This window comes from Leptinotarsa decemlineata, unplaced genomic scaffold (genome assembly GCF_025532065.1).
Source record: "Leptinotarsa decemlineata unplaced genomic scaffold, Ldec_3_MD MMD2_tig00001064_RagTag_RagTag, whole genome shotgun sequence".
Taxonomy (NCBI): Eukaryota; Metazoa; Arthropoda; class Insecta; order Coleoptera; family Chrysomelidae; genus Leptinotarsa; species Leptinotarsa decemlineata.
In genome coordinates this window covers 5,307,295-5,322,168 of record NW_027412558.1, presented here as the reverse complement: position 1 = coordinate 5,322,168, position 14,874 = coordinate 5,307,295, and the positions used below count along the sequence as shown (strand labels likewise).

At 35.8% G+C, this 14,874-nt stretch overlaps 1 protein-coding gene across 3 annotated transcripts in view; it reads left to right on the top strand.

The window, feature by feature from the left end:
* The window catches only part of Keap1 (kelch like ECH associated protein 1), a 36,622-nt gene that overhangs the window by 9,229 nt on the left and 12,519 nt on the right, over positions 1–14,874 (top strand). For 2 of the 3 annotated variants that reach the window (XM_023162028.2, XM_074175556.1), the window contains exons 2-7: positions 4,794–4,920; positions 4,977–5,255; positions 7,715–7,864; positions 7,921–8,199; positions 10,859–11,050; positions 13,133–13,344. In XM_023162028.2, the coding sequence (XP_023017796.1) occupies positions 4,801–4,920; positions 4,977–5,255; positions 7,715–7,864; positions 7,921–8,199; positions 10,859–11,050; positions 13,133–13,344 (1,232 nt within the window). In that variant the 5' untranslated portion in view covers positions 4,794–4,800. Of the gene's footprint in view, positions 1–53; positions 252–4,793; positions 4,921–4,976; positions 5,256–7,714; positions 7,865–7,920; positions 8,200–10,858; positions 11,051–13,132; positions 13,345–14,874 lie in introns of those variants that run through there. The other variant, XM_023162027.2, reaches the window with a different exon arrangement.

Sequence of the window (14,874 nt, the reverse complement as noted above, 5' to 3'; positions counted from 1 at the left end):
TTATGGTGGTGTACCTATAGATTTTAGTATCAAATGATGACTTGCAGCTTTGGTTTATTCGGATGGATTTTAAACGACGCTACGAGACTCATTAGTTTTCGCTTGGTAGAATGTTCAGAGATGCGCGCTGGTGAATTCTAGCGATATAACATCTTTAGTTCTCAAAGAAAGTTCTGTATCACCCAGTGGGATATTATTGCCAACCTTAGAGATTATATTTAACAAATGCCTTCCGCAGATTCTTCATTTGAGTAAGTAATATAATTGAAGTCACCGTTGACCGGTATAATTTGTTTATTTTCATCAAAAAGCTGCACACCAAATTCTACAGTTATATATGTGAACCTGTTCTCTTTAAGTTTTGAATACATCGACCTGTTACGTGATGAAAATCAATTAACATTATTCACGATTAACGATGAGATTGGAACCTTTGGTGTGAAAGTTGAATAACTTTTTTCGAGATCAATTGCCCTAACACCAAACCGATATTTTTGCACTCGACGCGCGTTTCGCCAACAAAGTTAGCATCCTCAGGAGAAGAAAATTGATCCTGAGGATCCTTTGTTGGCGAAACGCGCGTCGAGGGCAAAAATATCAGTTTGGTGTTAGGGCAATTGATCTCGAAAAAAGTTATTCAACTATTCACGATAATAATCATAAACTTACAGTATAGATTTTATTTCCAATACGTATTTCACTACATAGAAGCATTCTCAGTTGAATTGGTTCTTCACGCCACTTTGCAATGCAATATATTCAAATTATCGACTTTTATGAATATACAGGGTGTCCCTGGACTTCCTCTTTTCCTCTCGGGAATGTATAGATGGGGTCAAAATATCACCAGTACTTCATATAACTTTTTTTCCTAAAAGTCTTTGTAACCAAGTTACGGGCCCTCGAAGTTACAAAATGAAAAATCTTTTTCTTTGATAACTTTTCAAGTGAATATTCAAAATCATCCAAATTTTGGTAATTGACTAAACAAATGAATTCCGTCGATGAGCTTTCATGCAGGAGTCAGTTGTTTGGCTACAAAGTCAGGAACGGACTACCCCCGATGGTCCACACCCCAAAACTTTGAAATGACAGATATTTTTCAATATTTTTCAACAAAATAAGGTTACTTGGACAATTTTATGAATAAAAGTACTCGTGTGGAAAGTCGATCGGAGCAACGAGTCTTGATAAAAATGTAGTTCTACTCGACGACATCAAACCCGCTCGTCCACCATTATTTGAAATGAATAATTATCAAAGCAGAAACAATAATGATAACGTTAATTCAACAACATTTATAACAGAAATAATACAACGTATGCTAAAATGAAGTCGTAAACAAAAAGTACAGTACCTATATGGAAGTTTAAGTCACAATTGTGATAGCAGATATTTTTTCAAAAGAAATATCAAGTTCTGTAGATTCGTGGTGTTTTTAAACTAACAAGCAACTCTACTATGAAATATCGAATTCATTCCATATTTTGTATGTACATAATACGTGTGGAATAATCACGTTTCGTGTTGATCAGTTATCTGAATCTCATGAAACTCAATATTCGAATGTTTCAAATTCTTCTTCACAGCTAAACTGTTGAGGAGTTTCACTGATAATTATAATTTTATGGGAGAAATTCTTTAACACGAATCTAAATTTAGCTGAAAAAACGCACATCGGAAAAAATATTTACTATACTAATAAAAAGCAAACGAATGAACTACAAAAACGGCTGAACATGATCAGGTGAAAAATATCCAGGGAATAATTATGTTCCATTTCTTTCACATATGTTGACAAAAAAACCTTTTAGAAAGTTTTGATAAAAAATGAGAAACTGGAATGCGATTTTGTTTTGTTGAGTGGTGCGTTGTCATATGACTATCACTGTATTGTCAATATTCTATAGGATATTTTTAATTTTTTTGATATGGCCGAACAGTTTACATTCAATGAATATGCAGATATGCATGTATTTTATGGACGAGCATTTTGTAATGCTGTATTCCGAGCATTTTCCCAATCGAACGGTACCGTCAAGAGAAACATTCGAGCGTGTCGATTGCAGCTTGAGGGAGACAGGTATGTAATAATTGATAATTAATTTGAGCACGTTGTTTTATTTCGATATTATTGTAGGTACAGTTTTGCCAAAACGAGGTGGTGAGGGCGCTCCTAGGACTGTACGTACCGTTGTATTGGAGGAAAATATTTTGGAAGCCGTCGCTGATGATCCTTCAATGAGCATCAGAAATCTATCAGAACAGTTCCATACATCGAAGTCCACTGTTCATAGAATAATTAGGGAACAACTGCTCCACCCATTTCACATCCAGAAGGTACATGCCATGACACCTCAAGATTTTCCAGCACGACTGGAATATGCCAATTGGTTCATGGATAGGCAAAGAGAGGATATGACTTTTATTAATCGAGTTTTATTCACTGATGAAGCAGGTTTCAGTAGAGATGGAATTATCAACTCTCATAATCTCCATATATGGGCCGAAGAAAATCCCCATGGGATATTGCAAACCAAACACCAACGGAAATTCAACGTGAATGTTTGGGCTGGTATCATAGGAAACCATCTTATAGGACCATTCGTTCTACAGGACCGATTGAATGGAGAACGTTATTTGGAGTTCATTCAGAACGATTTGAATGGACTTTTGGAACATGTTCCATTGCAAACCCGAAGAGATATGTGGTTTATGCATGATGGCGCTCCTCCTCATTTTAGTTTGATTGTGCGTGACCATCTGAACCATATTTTCCACAATAGATGGATTGGTAGAGGTGGGCCATATTCATGGCCATTGCGGTCTCCGGATTTAAATCCATTGGATTTCTTTCTGTGGGGGCATCTAAAAAGCCTTGTTTACGCTACACCTATTCACACAAGAGATGCATTGTTGAATAGAATAACATTACATTGTGAAGCCATACGAAACGACCCTGGAATGCTATTCAAGTACAGAGAGGGTGTCTTCGCAGACTAAGAAAATGTATAGAGGGAGAAGGTGGTCATATCGAGCAGTTTCTGTAGCGGATTTTTATTTCTGTTTGCTCTTGAGGCTCTTGAGTTTCGTTAGTTAAACGTGTTTGCATTATAAAAATTCGTTATGAACATTTTACCTATCATTTCCATTTTCCTTAAAAACTAATATTTTCGAATAATGGTAGACATCTCAGGATAAATGTTGTTGAATTAACGTTATCATTATTATTTCTGCTTTGATAATTATTCATTTCAAATAATGGTGGACGAGCGGGTTTGATGTCGTCGAGTGAAACTACATTTTTATCAAGACTCGTTGCTCCGATCGACTTTCCACACGAGTACTTTTATTCATAAAATTGTCCAAGTAACCTTAATTTGTTGAAAAATATTGAAAAATATCTGTCATTTCAAAGTTTTGGGGTGTGGACCATCGGGGGTAGTCCGTTCCTGACTTTGTAGCAAAACAACTGACTCCTGCATGAAAGCTCATCGAAGGAATTCATTTGTTTAGTCAATTACCAAAATTTGGATGATTTTGAATATTCTCTTGAAAAGTTATCAAAGAAAAACATTTTTCATTTTGTAACTTCGAGGGCCCGTTACTTGGTAACGATGGATTTTAGGAAAAAAAGTTATATGAAGTACTGATGATATTTTGACCCCATCTATACATTCCCGAGAGGAAAAGAGGAAGTCCAGGGACACCCTGTATATATTACTATTTGGTTAAAATGGAGCTATAAAAACAGGTAACCAGCCGGTACAAAGCAGCACGGAATTTGATTGTTCACTTATTGTCGGTTGATTTGTCAAACCACCAACACTGACATAAAAACTTGGCAAGTCGACTTGGGTATCACACCAATAGGTGGTCCTACTTTTATGTCTCGCTTGCGTTTACCCAGTTTCTGTTTTAAAAAAAATCTGTTTAAAATCTGTTTTTTCGTTAATCATCTGTCGCCCCCATACGAACGACAACTCTCAGAAGTTGAGAAATTTGTGCGAGCTAAGGACTAACGAGGTCTTACCTTTTAACGTGTGATTCCTAACACGGTTATTTTTATCAAGTATTTTTTTTGTTATTCACATTTTGTCTTCAATCGAGGACCGCCTGCCCGGTACTGACGATACCCAAGAGGCTGAAAAAGCTGTCTACTGGTGGCTCTTAAATTGAAATCATTATAGGAATGATCTGAATAGTAATTATCTATTTATCTTTTGATTTTCATGGAATTATTTTCCAGCAGCCTGACTGCATTAACCTTTCTCGATTATATATCATTCCGTGTTCTGTGTTTCTGATCGTCACAAGGATCATTTTCACGATGTTTCAGCAAAGTCTCATTTGCCATCTTCTGATGATGCCTGGACCTAAACTAGACTAGGTCCTAGACTATGTGTAGACTGACTGCATTAACCTTTCTCGATTATATATCATTCCGTGATCTGTGTTTCTGATCCTCACAAGGATCCTTTTCACGATGTTTCAGCAAAGTCTCATTTGCCATCGTCTGATGATGTCTGGACCTAAACTAGACTAGGTCCTAGACTATGTGTAGACTGACTGCATTAACCTTTCTCGATTATATATCATTCCGTGTTCTGTGTTTCTGATCCTCACAAGGATCATTTCCACGATGTTTCAGCAAAGTCTCATTTGCCATCTTCTGATGATGTCTGGACCTAAACTAGACTAGGTCTAGTATTTACAAAATAGTTTTTGATATTATAGTTGTATACCTGTCAGAGATTAATTTCTCTCGAGTAAGCATATTCAATTTGTTCCAGGGCTATCATGGAAACGGAAGATGACCGGTATTCCTATTGTTCAAGAAACAACCTGAAAACCACGAATGGTAGTTTGGGGGAGACGGGCATACTAACCATCATTGATTATCTGAAGGACGCTATGAAGGTAATATGATAGTTTGGAACTGTAAGTTCCACATGAAAAGAGTGACATTCTTGCAGGCCATGGATTTGATGAGGAGCCACCAGATGTTGACTGACGTAGTATTAGAAGTGGGAAAAGACGTGTTTTACGCCCATAAAGTGGTCCTGGCAGCAGCCAGTCCGTATTTCAAGGCCATGTTTACCGGAGGACTGAAAGAATGTGATATGAATAGAGTTAAGTTACAGGGGGTGTCGCCGACGGCATTAGCTAGGCTCATCAATTTCATGTATACCGGCAGGATAAGAGTTACGGAAAATAATGTTTGCCAACTATTGCCAGCAGCTACCATGCTCCAGGTAGGTATGGTTTGGTTTTTAAGTTGGTCAGGTCTTTACTAACCTTGAGGTACCTCAGTTTGCTATACTGAACTGGAGGTTTCTCGGGTAGTAACTTTTAGAACACAATGCTTCTTCAACATTGATTTGAAAATCAATGTGGAAGAAGCTACATGTCGTGATATATTTCTCAAATAAAGTTTTTAGAGATCAATGGCTACCTCTGAGAGAGCGTGATCTGCAACTGCCGATTTATCTGGTTGGCCTTAACGGCAACTTCTTTTTTGTTCAGTCAAACGAGTCAGATAACACATTTCCTCTTGTAGTCCTTCCGGTTCGCAGACATGTCTTGCCTTTTCTACCAGAGTCTTAATAACCACTCTTTTCTGGAGTGCTTATTCAAATATAGGTTGGTTTTCCGTATACTTCATGTCCCAGTCTGCCACTCGTCTTTTCACTAATACACCCAGAAGAGCGATTCTCCATTCCTCTCTTCTCTTCATTGTGAAGAGGATTAATAGGATTCAGGATATACCAAAACTATTTCCATTTCATTCAGAATTATTATTATATACAATACTCGCTTATCAAGTAGCCGAGTTATAAATAACCAATGTATGGGAATTACCGTGCACCATTCACTTGTTTCATTGGGCCTTTACACTGATGGATAGATAGATAGATAAATATCCTCTATTAGTTCTTTGTAATAAAAAACCTTTTCAGGTGTAGAACATGTCAATTACAGTAAACATTGCAGAAGTAGTAGAAAATCATGAAGAAATATCATTAATATTGGTTAAGAATATAAATGGCCACAGATGTAGGAATAACAAGGTTATCACAGTCAATAAACTTGATGTAATATTATTATATTAGATACAGAACACGAACATACATGTAAGGTTCAAAAGAGACTAAACTACACAATGACTAAAAGAGACTAAACACAATGCAGAATGATACGACATGAAATATTCAATGCGAACAACATCAGTTCAAATGATCATTGAAGAATTCTTCCAGCAAATAATAAGCTTTGGAGAGAAGCAAAGTTTTCAATTTATTCTTCATGATCATAGAAGACAAAGTTCTGAGAAATTCAGGTATCTTGTTATAAATATTAGTGACTGAAAAAGGTATATTTTTTTGAATATAGGTCAAATGTGTTTATATTCAAAAGGTTATTTTTGTTTTGTATGTTGTGGGTATGGTTCCTATCATGAGTCGCAAAAAGAGATGTATTTTCTTTGACAAATACCACAGATTCATAAATATAGAGACCTGTTAGTATTAATAGTTTTTTTTTACGAATATTATTCTGAGACACCGTTTTTGCAATATGAATATTTTTTGTGTATGTGCAGACATTCCCCAGAACATAATGCCATATCTGATGTGACTCTGAATATAACCGTTATATGCTAACATCGCAGCCTCAGTGGATATATTTTGTGTAATTATTTTCAGGGCACAGCAGTACCTTGACATTTATGTTGCCACTTCATCTATGTGGCTCTTCCAGTCCAGCTTTGAGTCAATTATAATTCCAAGAAAGGAAAGTTGGGTCACTGGTTCTAAAATAGTTACACCATCACTAAAAGTATTATTTTTGTCGTTTTGGGTAAAAGATATGGTTTGTGTCTTGTTTTTGTTCAGTTTGAGATTGTGTGATGTAAAGTTCTCTTCCAGAATCTTTAGCTTGAAAAAGATATTTGCTAGTAGGTAGTTGTTATCGGTTGAACTGAAAACCACAGAACAGTCATCGGCATACTGAACCATGTATTCATCAACAACTTCAGGCACATTGTTAGTGTAAAGAATGAATAGTAGTGGTCCCAACACTGACCCCTGGGGTACACCTCTTACAATATATAGCATTTCTGATTTCATTAGATTTCCATCAGTATTCCTTTCAATAACACATTGCTGTCTATTTTTCAAATAGGACGTAATTAGTTCGAGTGGCAGCTCTCTGATACCGTAGAACGACAGTTTTGTGATCAGTAGTCTATGGTCAACACTGTCAAAAGCCTTGGATAAGTCCAGATTGACAGCTGTTGTAGCCTTTTTACTATTGATAGATTCAATTACCTTATATAGAGCTTGATAGTTGGCTTGAGTAGTAGATTTCTTTTTTCTAAATCCATTCTTCATATCACTTTGAAGAATTATTATTCTCTAGATACGTGATCAGTCTATTGTATATTATTTTTTCAAAGATTTTACTAATATTTGACAGTATTCCATTGGGCCTATAGTTGATTATTCCTTGTTTATTTCCCTTTTTGAAGATAGCTTTAACATACGCAATTTTAAGATTATCAGGAAAAATACTTGTCAAAAATGATAAGTTGATTGGGATAACGAATATTTTCACAATTTTTTTGTCATCCTGGGGCAAGACTTATAGTGCTTGGATTGAAGATCCTGATTGACTTCAGGAAGTAAACCGTATGAACGTTTTTTTGTTTTCTCAGGTTTGCAACGTCATCCAGGCTTGCTGCGACTTTCTAGAGCACCAGCTGGATCCGAGCAACGCGATAGGTATTGCGACTTTTGCAGAACAGCACGGTTGCATCGACCTATGCAAGAAGGCAAACCAGTACATTGAACGATATTTCAGTCAGGTTGTTCCTCCGCTTCGTCTAATTCCAACACCTTTCTCACGTTTCGCATTTTTTAGATATGCCAAGAGGAGGAATTCTTACAACTGAATTCGTATCAGTTGGTAAGTTTGATAATGAAGGACGAGTTGAACGTCCAAGACGAGAAAGAGGTGTACAATGCTGTACTCAAGTGGGTGCGTTACGACGAAGAATCGCGACAAGCAAAAATGGAGGGTATTTTGTCTGGGGTGCGATGCCAGTTTCTTCCGCCTCGATTCCTCAACGAGCAAATGAAGACTTGTGACGTCATTAAGAAAGCGCCGGCCTGCAAGGAGTATTTAGCTAGGATTTTTAAGGTAAGTTGACATTAAAAATAATAACGGGATTGCTAAAGCCCTCTTCTCGCCTCTTCTGGGAGGCTAGACCAAGCAAAATAGAACAATAAACTTTGAAAAAAGTCGTGTTACGTCGGAAAAGTTTGAATAGAATATTAAACTGAATTTATTTTGCTTGTTCAAAATATTTTTCATCGTTTTTACTGCTAGGAAGATGCCTTACTTCTCCATCACTTCCAAATATCCGGCATTAGGGACTTGTTATTTATTCTTCCTGTTCGAAGTGTTCAAACAGCGGGAATAACTAAAGAGTGATTGGGACGTTATTTGTGGAAAACATTATTTTCCTGTACGGAGAACAAATTATTTTGATTTCAAATCATCAGTGTGGCTATTTTTTTATAAAAAAATACATTTTTTTTATAAAAAATACATTTTTTTTACAATTCTGAAGACAGAGGCAAATTTGAGCCTCAGAAACGTTAATATTGATTGTGAGGGTTAAAATACCCAAAAAAAAATCGATAAAAAATTCGATTACCTCCACAAAAAAATGCTTTCGTTCATTAAGAATAGGTGTAATTTAATGTTCATATGAAAGTAGTTGTTTTAAGAGGCGTTTTTCCACTTTGTATCTGAAAGTAACTTCTATGCACACATCTTCTTAGAGAGTTTGTATTGAACTTGGCTGTTTTTTCTCTCCCTCCGGAATTTTCCCTAATTTTTTGCATGAATGTGATGAAGTAGAAAGCCGAGAAACTTTGCCAACTTTTAGTTATCATCTTAGATGAATAAACGTGTACATTGGATTATCCTTGAAATGTATAGAATTTCAGAGGATAATACATAAAATTAGAACCTCATTCATTCTTCAACGAATAAAAATGACTGAAAATAAAGAATATATAGTACTTCAGGAATAATAAGCTTTTGAAGCTCAATATATAGCGATATATCATTTTAGAAATAACAGGCTTTTGAAGTTCACTGTGGGGGTAAAGAAATATAACACTTCAGGAATAAAAGGCTTTTGAAGCTCAATGTTAGGTGAAAATTATATTGCACTTATTTAGAAATAACACTTATATATAGCACTTATTTAGAAATAACAGGCTTTTGAAGCTCAATATCTAGCAATATAGCATATAGCAACATAGTACATCAGAAGTTAGTGATAATTAAATTGTGAAGTGTATTCATGAAATTTCCAATAAAAGAGTTAGTACTACAGGTAGTAACATAAACATCTTATTTTTTTCTTTATCATAATTCAGCACCCAAAATACTTATTGTGAGTATCTCTTGACGTAATTTACCTGTTATCAAAGTGATAAGTTTATTGCCGAGTCATCTGTTTAAATTTATTCATTACTTTGGAAATAAATATTGTCACACACTGAACTTCCGTTAAATATTTGCCATGTCATTCTAACAAATCTCGAAAAAAAAAACCCATGACGATACAGTAAATAATTATCATCTGGCTCTACATAATGAAGAGTTATTGAAACTATAAAAAAACGTATGCGTCGCTGGACGCAGGACAGAAGTGATAACTGAAACTTATTTAAGTTGAACTATTCAATATTTAAATTGTTTAACTTGAGGAAAGCTTAGATTGTTACCTAAATTTTATGTATATCATCATGATAATGTAAGAAAAGGTTATTTATTAATAACATTTTTAATTGATTATTTTGTGTATGTACATATATTATAGCCAATTGTTACTTTTGTAGTTTTGAGTAATGATACTAATAATGAACATACACAAAATTAGTATCATTATTTTTAAGCCACTTTTCACATAATAAAATAATATTACGTGCTTGCTGGTTAGATTTTCATAATACTATCAACAGTACATGTCCAACGCACACTGAACACTGAGCGTCTGTCCAACAAGAGAGGAGGAGCCTGCCTTCTGCTGACTAATGCTTGAGAGAAAGTAAAGCGCGACAAACTGAAGGCGTTACGCGTTAGTTAACGAAGTGGTTTACCCTCCCATAAGTAATCACTTCAATAAAAACTTGAAGTTTTTCTGAAAACCCCAGCCTACAAAATTCAAAACTTGTATTTCGTATGATTCTTCAAATACTTCTTGTGAGAGCGTGTCGTGTTACAAACAAACAATAATTATTGATATTTCACATATTGTTAACCCATTCGCAATTAATTCTTTCCCATTTCATGCTACAATAATTTGCTTCACAAATCAGCATTCTTTATTCCTTAATAATACAGCAAGGTATTCAAAATATCCACCAACCTGCGATTGTGAGAAAATAACATACAAATATTGGAATTCAATGATTTTTTGGAGCGCATATCAAATTAAAAAGTGTCTTGTTATCATTATAAACATAAGTAATTGGATATTTTCAAACGCTTATAAATGAGAGAATCTCTAATGACGGAAGATTTCAGAATGGGCAATTTAAAATTTGCTAATTAAGCAAGTACTATGGAAAGCTTTTATATCATAAAAATTGTATAATGTGATTAATTGATGAGTTTGATTTGATTTGAAACTTATTTTCTATTTCTATAGCTGGTAAATAAAAACTTGTACTTGGAAAATTCTCACTATCAATTCATTATATGCAATCCATAATCTTTTGTAGAGATTCTACCCCACTTCGATATCTTGATTCGCTGTATATCTGTGACATTTTTTCAGGATTTGACTTTACACATAAAAACCGTCGTTAAAGAACGATGTCCGAACATTCCACGTGTCATATACATTGCCGGAGGTTACTACAAACAGTCCCTGGACGTACTAGAAGGTTACAACGTTGACGAGAAAATGTGGTACACTCTGGACCGACTCACGGTGCCTAGATCCGGACTTGGAGGTGCTTTTTTAAATGTATGTTTCACAAAAAATCTTTGTTCTGAAAGTATCAAGACCTGTAGAATGAAAAATACTGCTCGTTAATTGGATAACATCTTTCTTGAGACATTTTAAAAATCAATGTCCCAGATAACACTCAAATATCCCATGGATATCCACTGGATGTCCAATTTATGTCCAACAGATATCTTATGGATGTTTGGAGTATAAAAGGCTGTATATCCACAAGATTTCTTACATGTTTTGGATATCTCATGGATGTCCATAGGATATTCATTTTCAAGTCCATTGGATATCCATAGGATTTCCAGTGTTGTCTGGGGTGTCAGTAGTACCAATATCAATAATAAGATACAAACAGAAATGGAGTCCTCTGCACTCAAGTTAATTACATGAGTGCTTCATGTCCAACAGATATCTTATGGATGTTTGGAGCATAACAGGCTGTATATCCACAAGATTTCTTGCATGTTTTGAATATCTCATGGATGTCCATAGGATATTCATTTTCAAGTCCATTGGATATCCATAGGATTTCCAGTGTTGTTTGGGGTGTCAGTTGTACCAATATCAATAATAAGATACAAACATAAATAGAGTCCTCTGCACTAAAATTAATTACATGAGTGCCACATGGCTCTGGATTGGGTCCAATAATGCCCATATTGTTTGTTAATGATATGGACAAGTTGAAAATGTGTGATATTGTTCTAATGATATTCGTTGATGGTACCACTGTAATTGCTTCTAGTATAAATAATACAATACTCCAGAATCAATTCTATAATTCTCTCGAAAGCCAGCTCACTTTATCTCAAAAATGAATACAATTCTATAATAGTTGAATAGATTTCAAACAGTTATACAGTCTGAAACTCAATCTAAAATTTTTCAACAATCAAGTGATGTGAAGTTCAGCTGTCGTGAATTTTTTGGATATACAAAACCCAATGGTATAGGCTCGTTAATGCCCTGAATTCATTAAACTATTAAGTAAAAAGTTACATTATAACTTGATGGAAAGACGACTACTCAACATTTACTACACTTTGATCCTAGCCAAGGGCCGATAAGCGATACCAAACAGTTGTTGGACTACAGTAGGGATGAACTACAATATCTAACAGGCCTTTTTACAGGTCACTGTCATTTCAATCATCATATACAGAGACTCGGACTGTCGGAAGACAGTGTGTGTCGCCTCTGCCTGGAAAATGATGACATACCATGTGTGAATAGGTGTGAGCCACAATAAACCCTTGTGGGTTGCGGTGGAGGGTCGAAAAGACCTACTCACTTTAGATCTACCTACCTACCTACTCAAAATTTAATATGAGGTGGTTAAATCAAGGTTGAGGTATGGAGTGAGTTTTAGGGTTATTTCACACAAGCAAATAATATATTTTTCGCTAAAAAGATTCCTGAGAATCATATCTGGCGTCTCAGACAGACAACGCTACAGGATTTTATGGAGGAGATTGAACTCGCTAATGCTTCCTGCAATGTCGCAGGGTCACAATTCTGTCTGTGACCCTAGGAATATATGGTAGATACGCATGTGCAATCATCTGAGTATCTTCCCCATTTTGAACCGTGAAACTCTTCAGTTTCATGGCTTTGTTGATCTCGGGTACACTGTATCCATTTGATCTCAGGGTTACTTGAAGATGTTCCAGTTCTTCCTCTAGATGCTCTGGTTCACATTTTCTTCGAGCCCGTTCAGTTAGAGTAGAGATGACTCCTCTCTTCTGACTGAGATGGTGGTCTGATAGTGCGTGAACCAGATTTTATTTTTCATATCTGTCTGTTTCTGTTTAAAATCTGTTTTTCCGTTAACCAGTTGTCACATCCTTACGAACGACAACCCTCAGAAGTCAAACTTGTGCGAGCTAAGGATTAACGAGGTCTTACCTTTTAACGTGTGATCCCCAACACGGTATTGTTACTTTATATTGTGAGATAGTGTTCATATCTATGGCTATGATTCGACATGCATGTTGAATTCAAATGTTGTGTAATAATTGTGTTCTGCTTCTCTACTTGACCATTCCTGTTCAATTTATTGACATGACTATTATCATTATCATACATTTCTAGGGATATTTTTATGCCGTCGGAGGAAGGAACAACAGTCCCGGCAACAGTTATGATTCGGATTGGGTGGATAAATATAATCCTATCAAAGACCATTGGAGGCCCTGTAATCCAATGTCTGTGCCACGAAATAGAGTGGGAGTGGCTGTTCTAGATGGACTTCTGTATGCTGTGGGTGGTAGTGAAGGATCCAGGTACCACAGCAGTGTGGAATTGTGAGTTTGCTTTGTTTTATATACAACTCTATTCAACCATTTACTTTGTAAATGTACCTCTATGAATGTTGACACTTCTGGTGCAAATTTCTCTTAGTCGTCCTAATTCAATCAGGAAATGACTGGAGAAATGAATTTATTTTCAGTTCAATTATACAGTGCATTTCTTTAATGTCCCCCCCTTTTATTTTTTGATCAGGTCAACTCAAACAATTGAAATTTGGTATAATGAAATTAATGCATGAATACTTTATTTTGAATTTAAATTGACAAATGAAACTTACAAGATGGCGACTGGGTGCCATCTGGGAAAAAAATTAAATGGAAAGGGGCGTCTTGTGACACATCAATTTGAAGCTCCTGACGAATACTTCACAACCCTAGAATATGAAGTCAATATCTTCTCCTACTACAAAATGGTGGAACATTCAATAATTTCCTGAATACAAGGACAATAATATCGATATTTCTAGAAATATTCCGTTTCATCTGCCATATGGCAATTCCAACAACCCGCTAAGTTATTTTTTGTTTATAAAAACGTCAAAAAATGTCAGTACGACAATGAACATTGTTCAGTTAGAATATTCTCATTTAGTTTTCGGTTTTACTAGTAGAAAGGTACCACGTCAACAATCTCTAAAATGGTCAATTCTCGTCCATTGGAAGAAAAAATTTAAACGATTTTTATTTACGGTGCGACGCGTAACTTTCACGAGACCGAAAGGATTTTCAATGAACGTTTTCCGAATCGTCCTATCTGTAGAAAATACTTGAGGGAACTTGTATCCAAATTCACAACTACCGGTAGTGTACATTACAAAAAGCCCCCAGGTCATCCGTCCATTCTGGAAGAACAGCAAGTGCAAATAATTGGTGAGAAGGTAGTAAATCCTGAACAGTCTACTTATTCTGTCGCGAATGTTTGTGAGGTGTCTCCTTCTACTGTGTGGACAATTTTGATGAGAAATAGGTATCATCCTTACAAAATTAAAATGGTACATCAATTAACTGAAGATGACCCTGATCAAAGAACAAAATTCTACGAAATCATAATGGAAACCATTGCAAGGCATACTACCTATCTCCACAATATTTGTTTTAGTGACAAATGTACATTTTTTTCAAACGGCAATGTTCATAGACAAAATTGCCGTTATTGTAGTGACACCAACCCTCACATTTTCCGGGAAACACATACCCAATATCCAGAAAAAATTAACGTTTGAGCAGGAATATTGGGAAACCATATTGTAGGACCTCTATTCATTGACCAAAATTTAACAGCGGAACTGTATTTGAATATACTGGAAACTACTGTTGACCCTCTCATCAATGAAATCGTCGAAACGAATCCTAATGAATTCGATATGGATATTGTATTCCAACAAGATGGAGCGTGGATCACCACCACATTACTCCAGACAAGTAAGAAACTATTTGGATACTACTTTTCCCGGTCGTTGAATTGGCCATCGAGGTCGTACAGAATGGCCAGCCCGCTCGCCAGATTTGACTCCTTTGGACTTT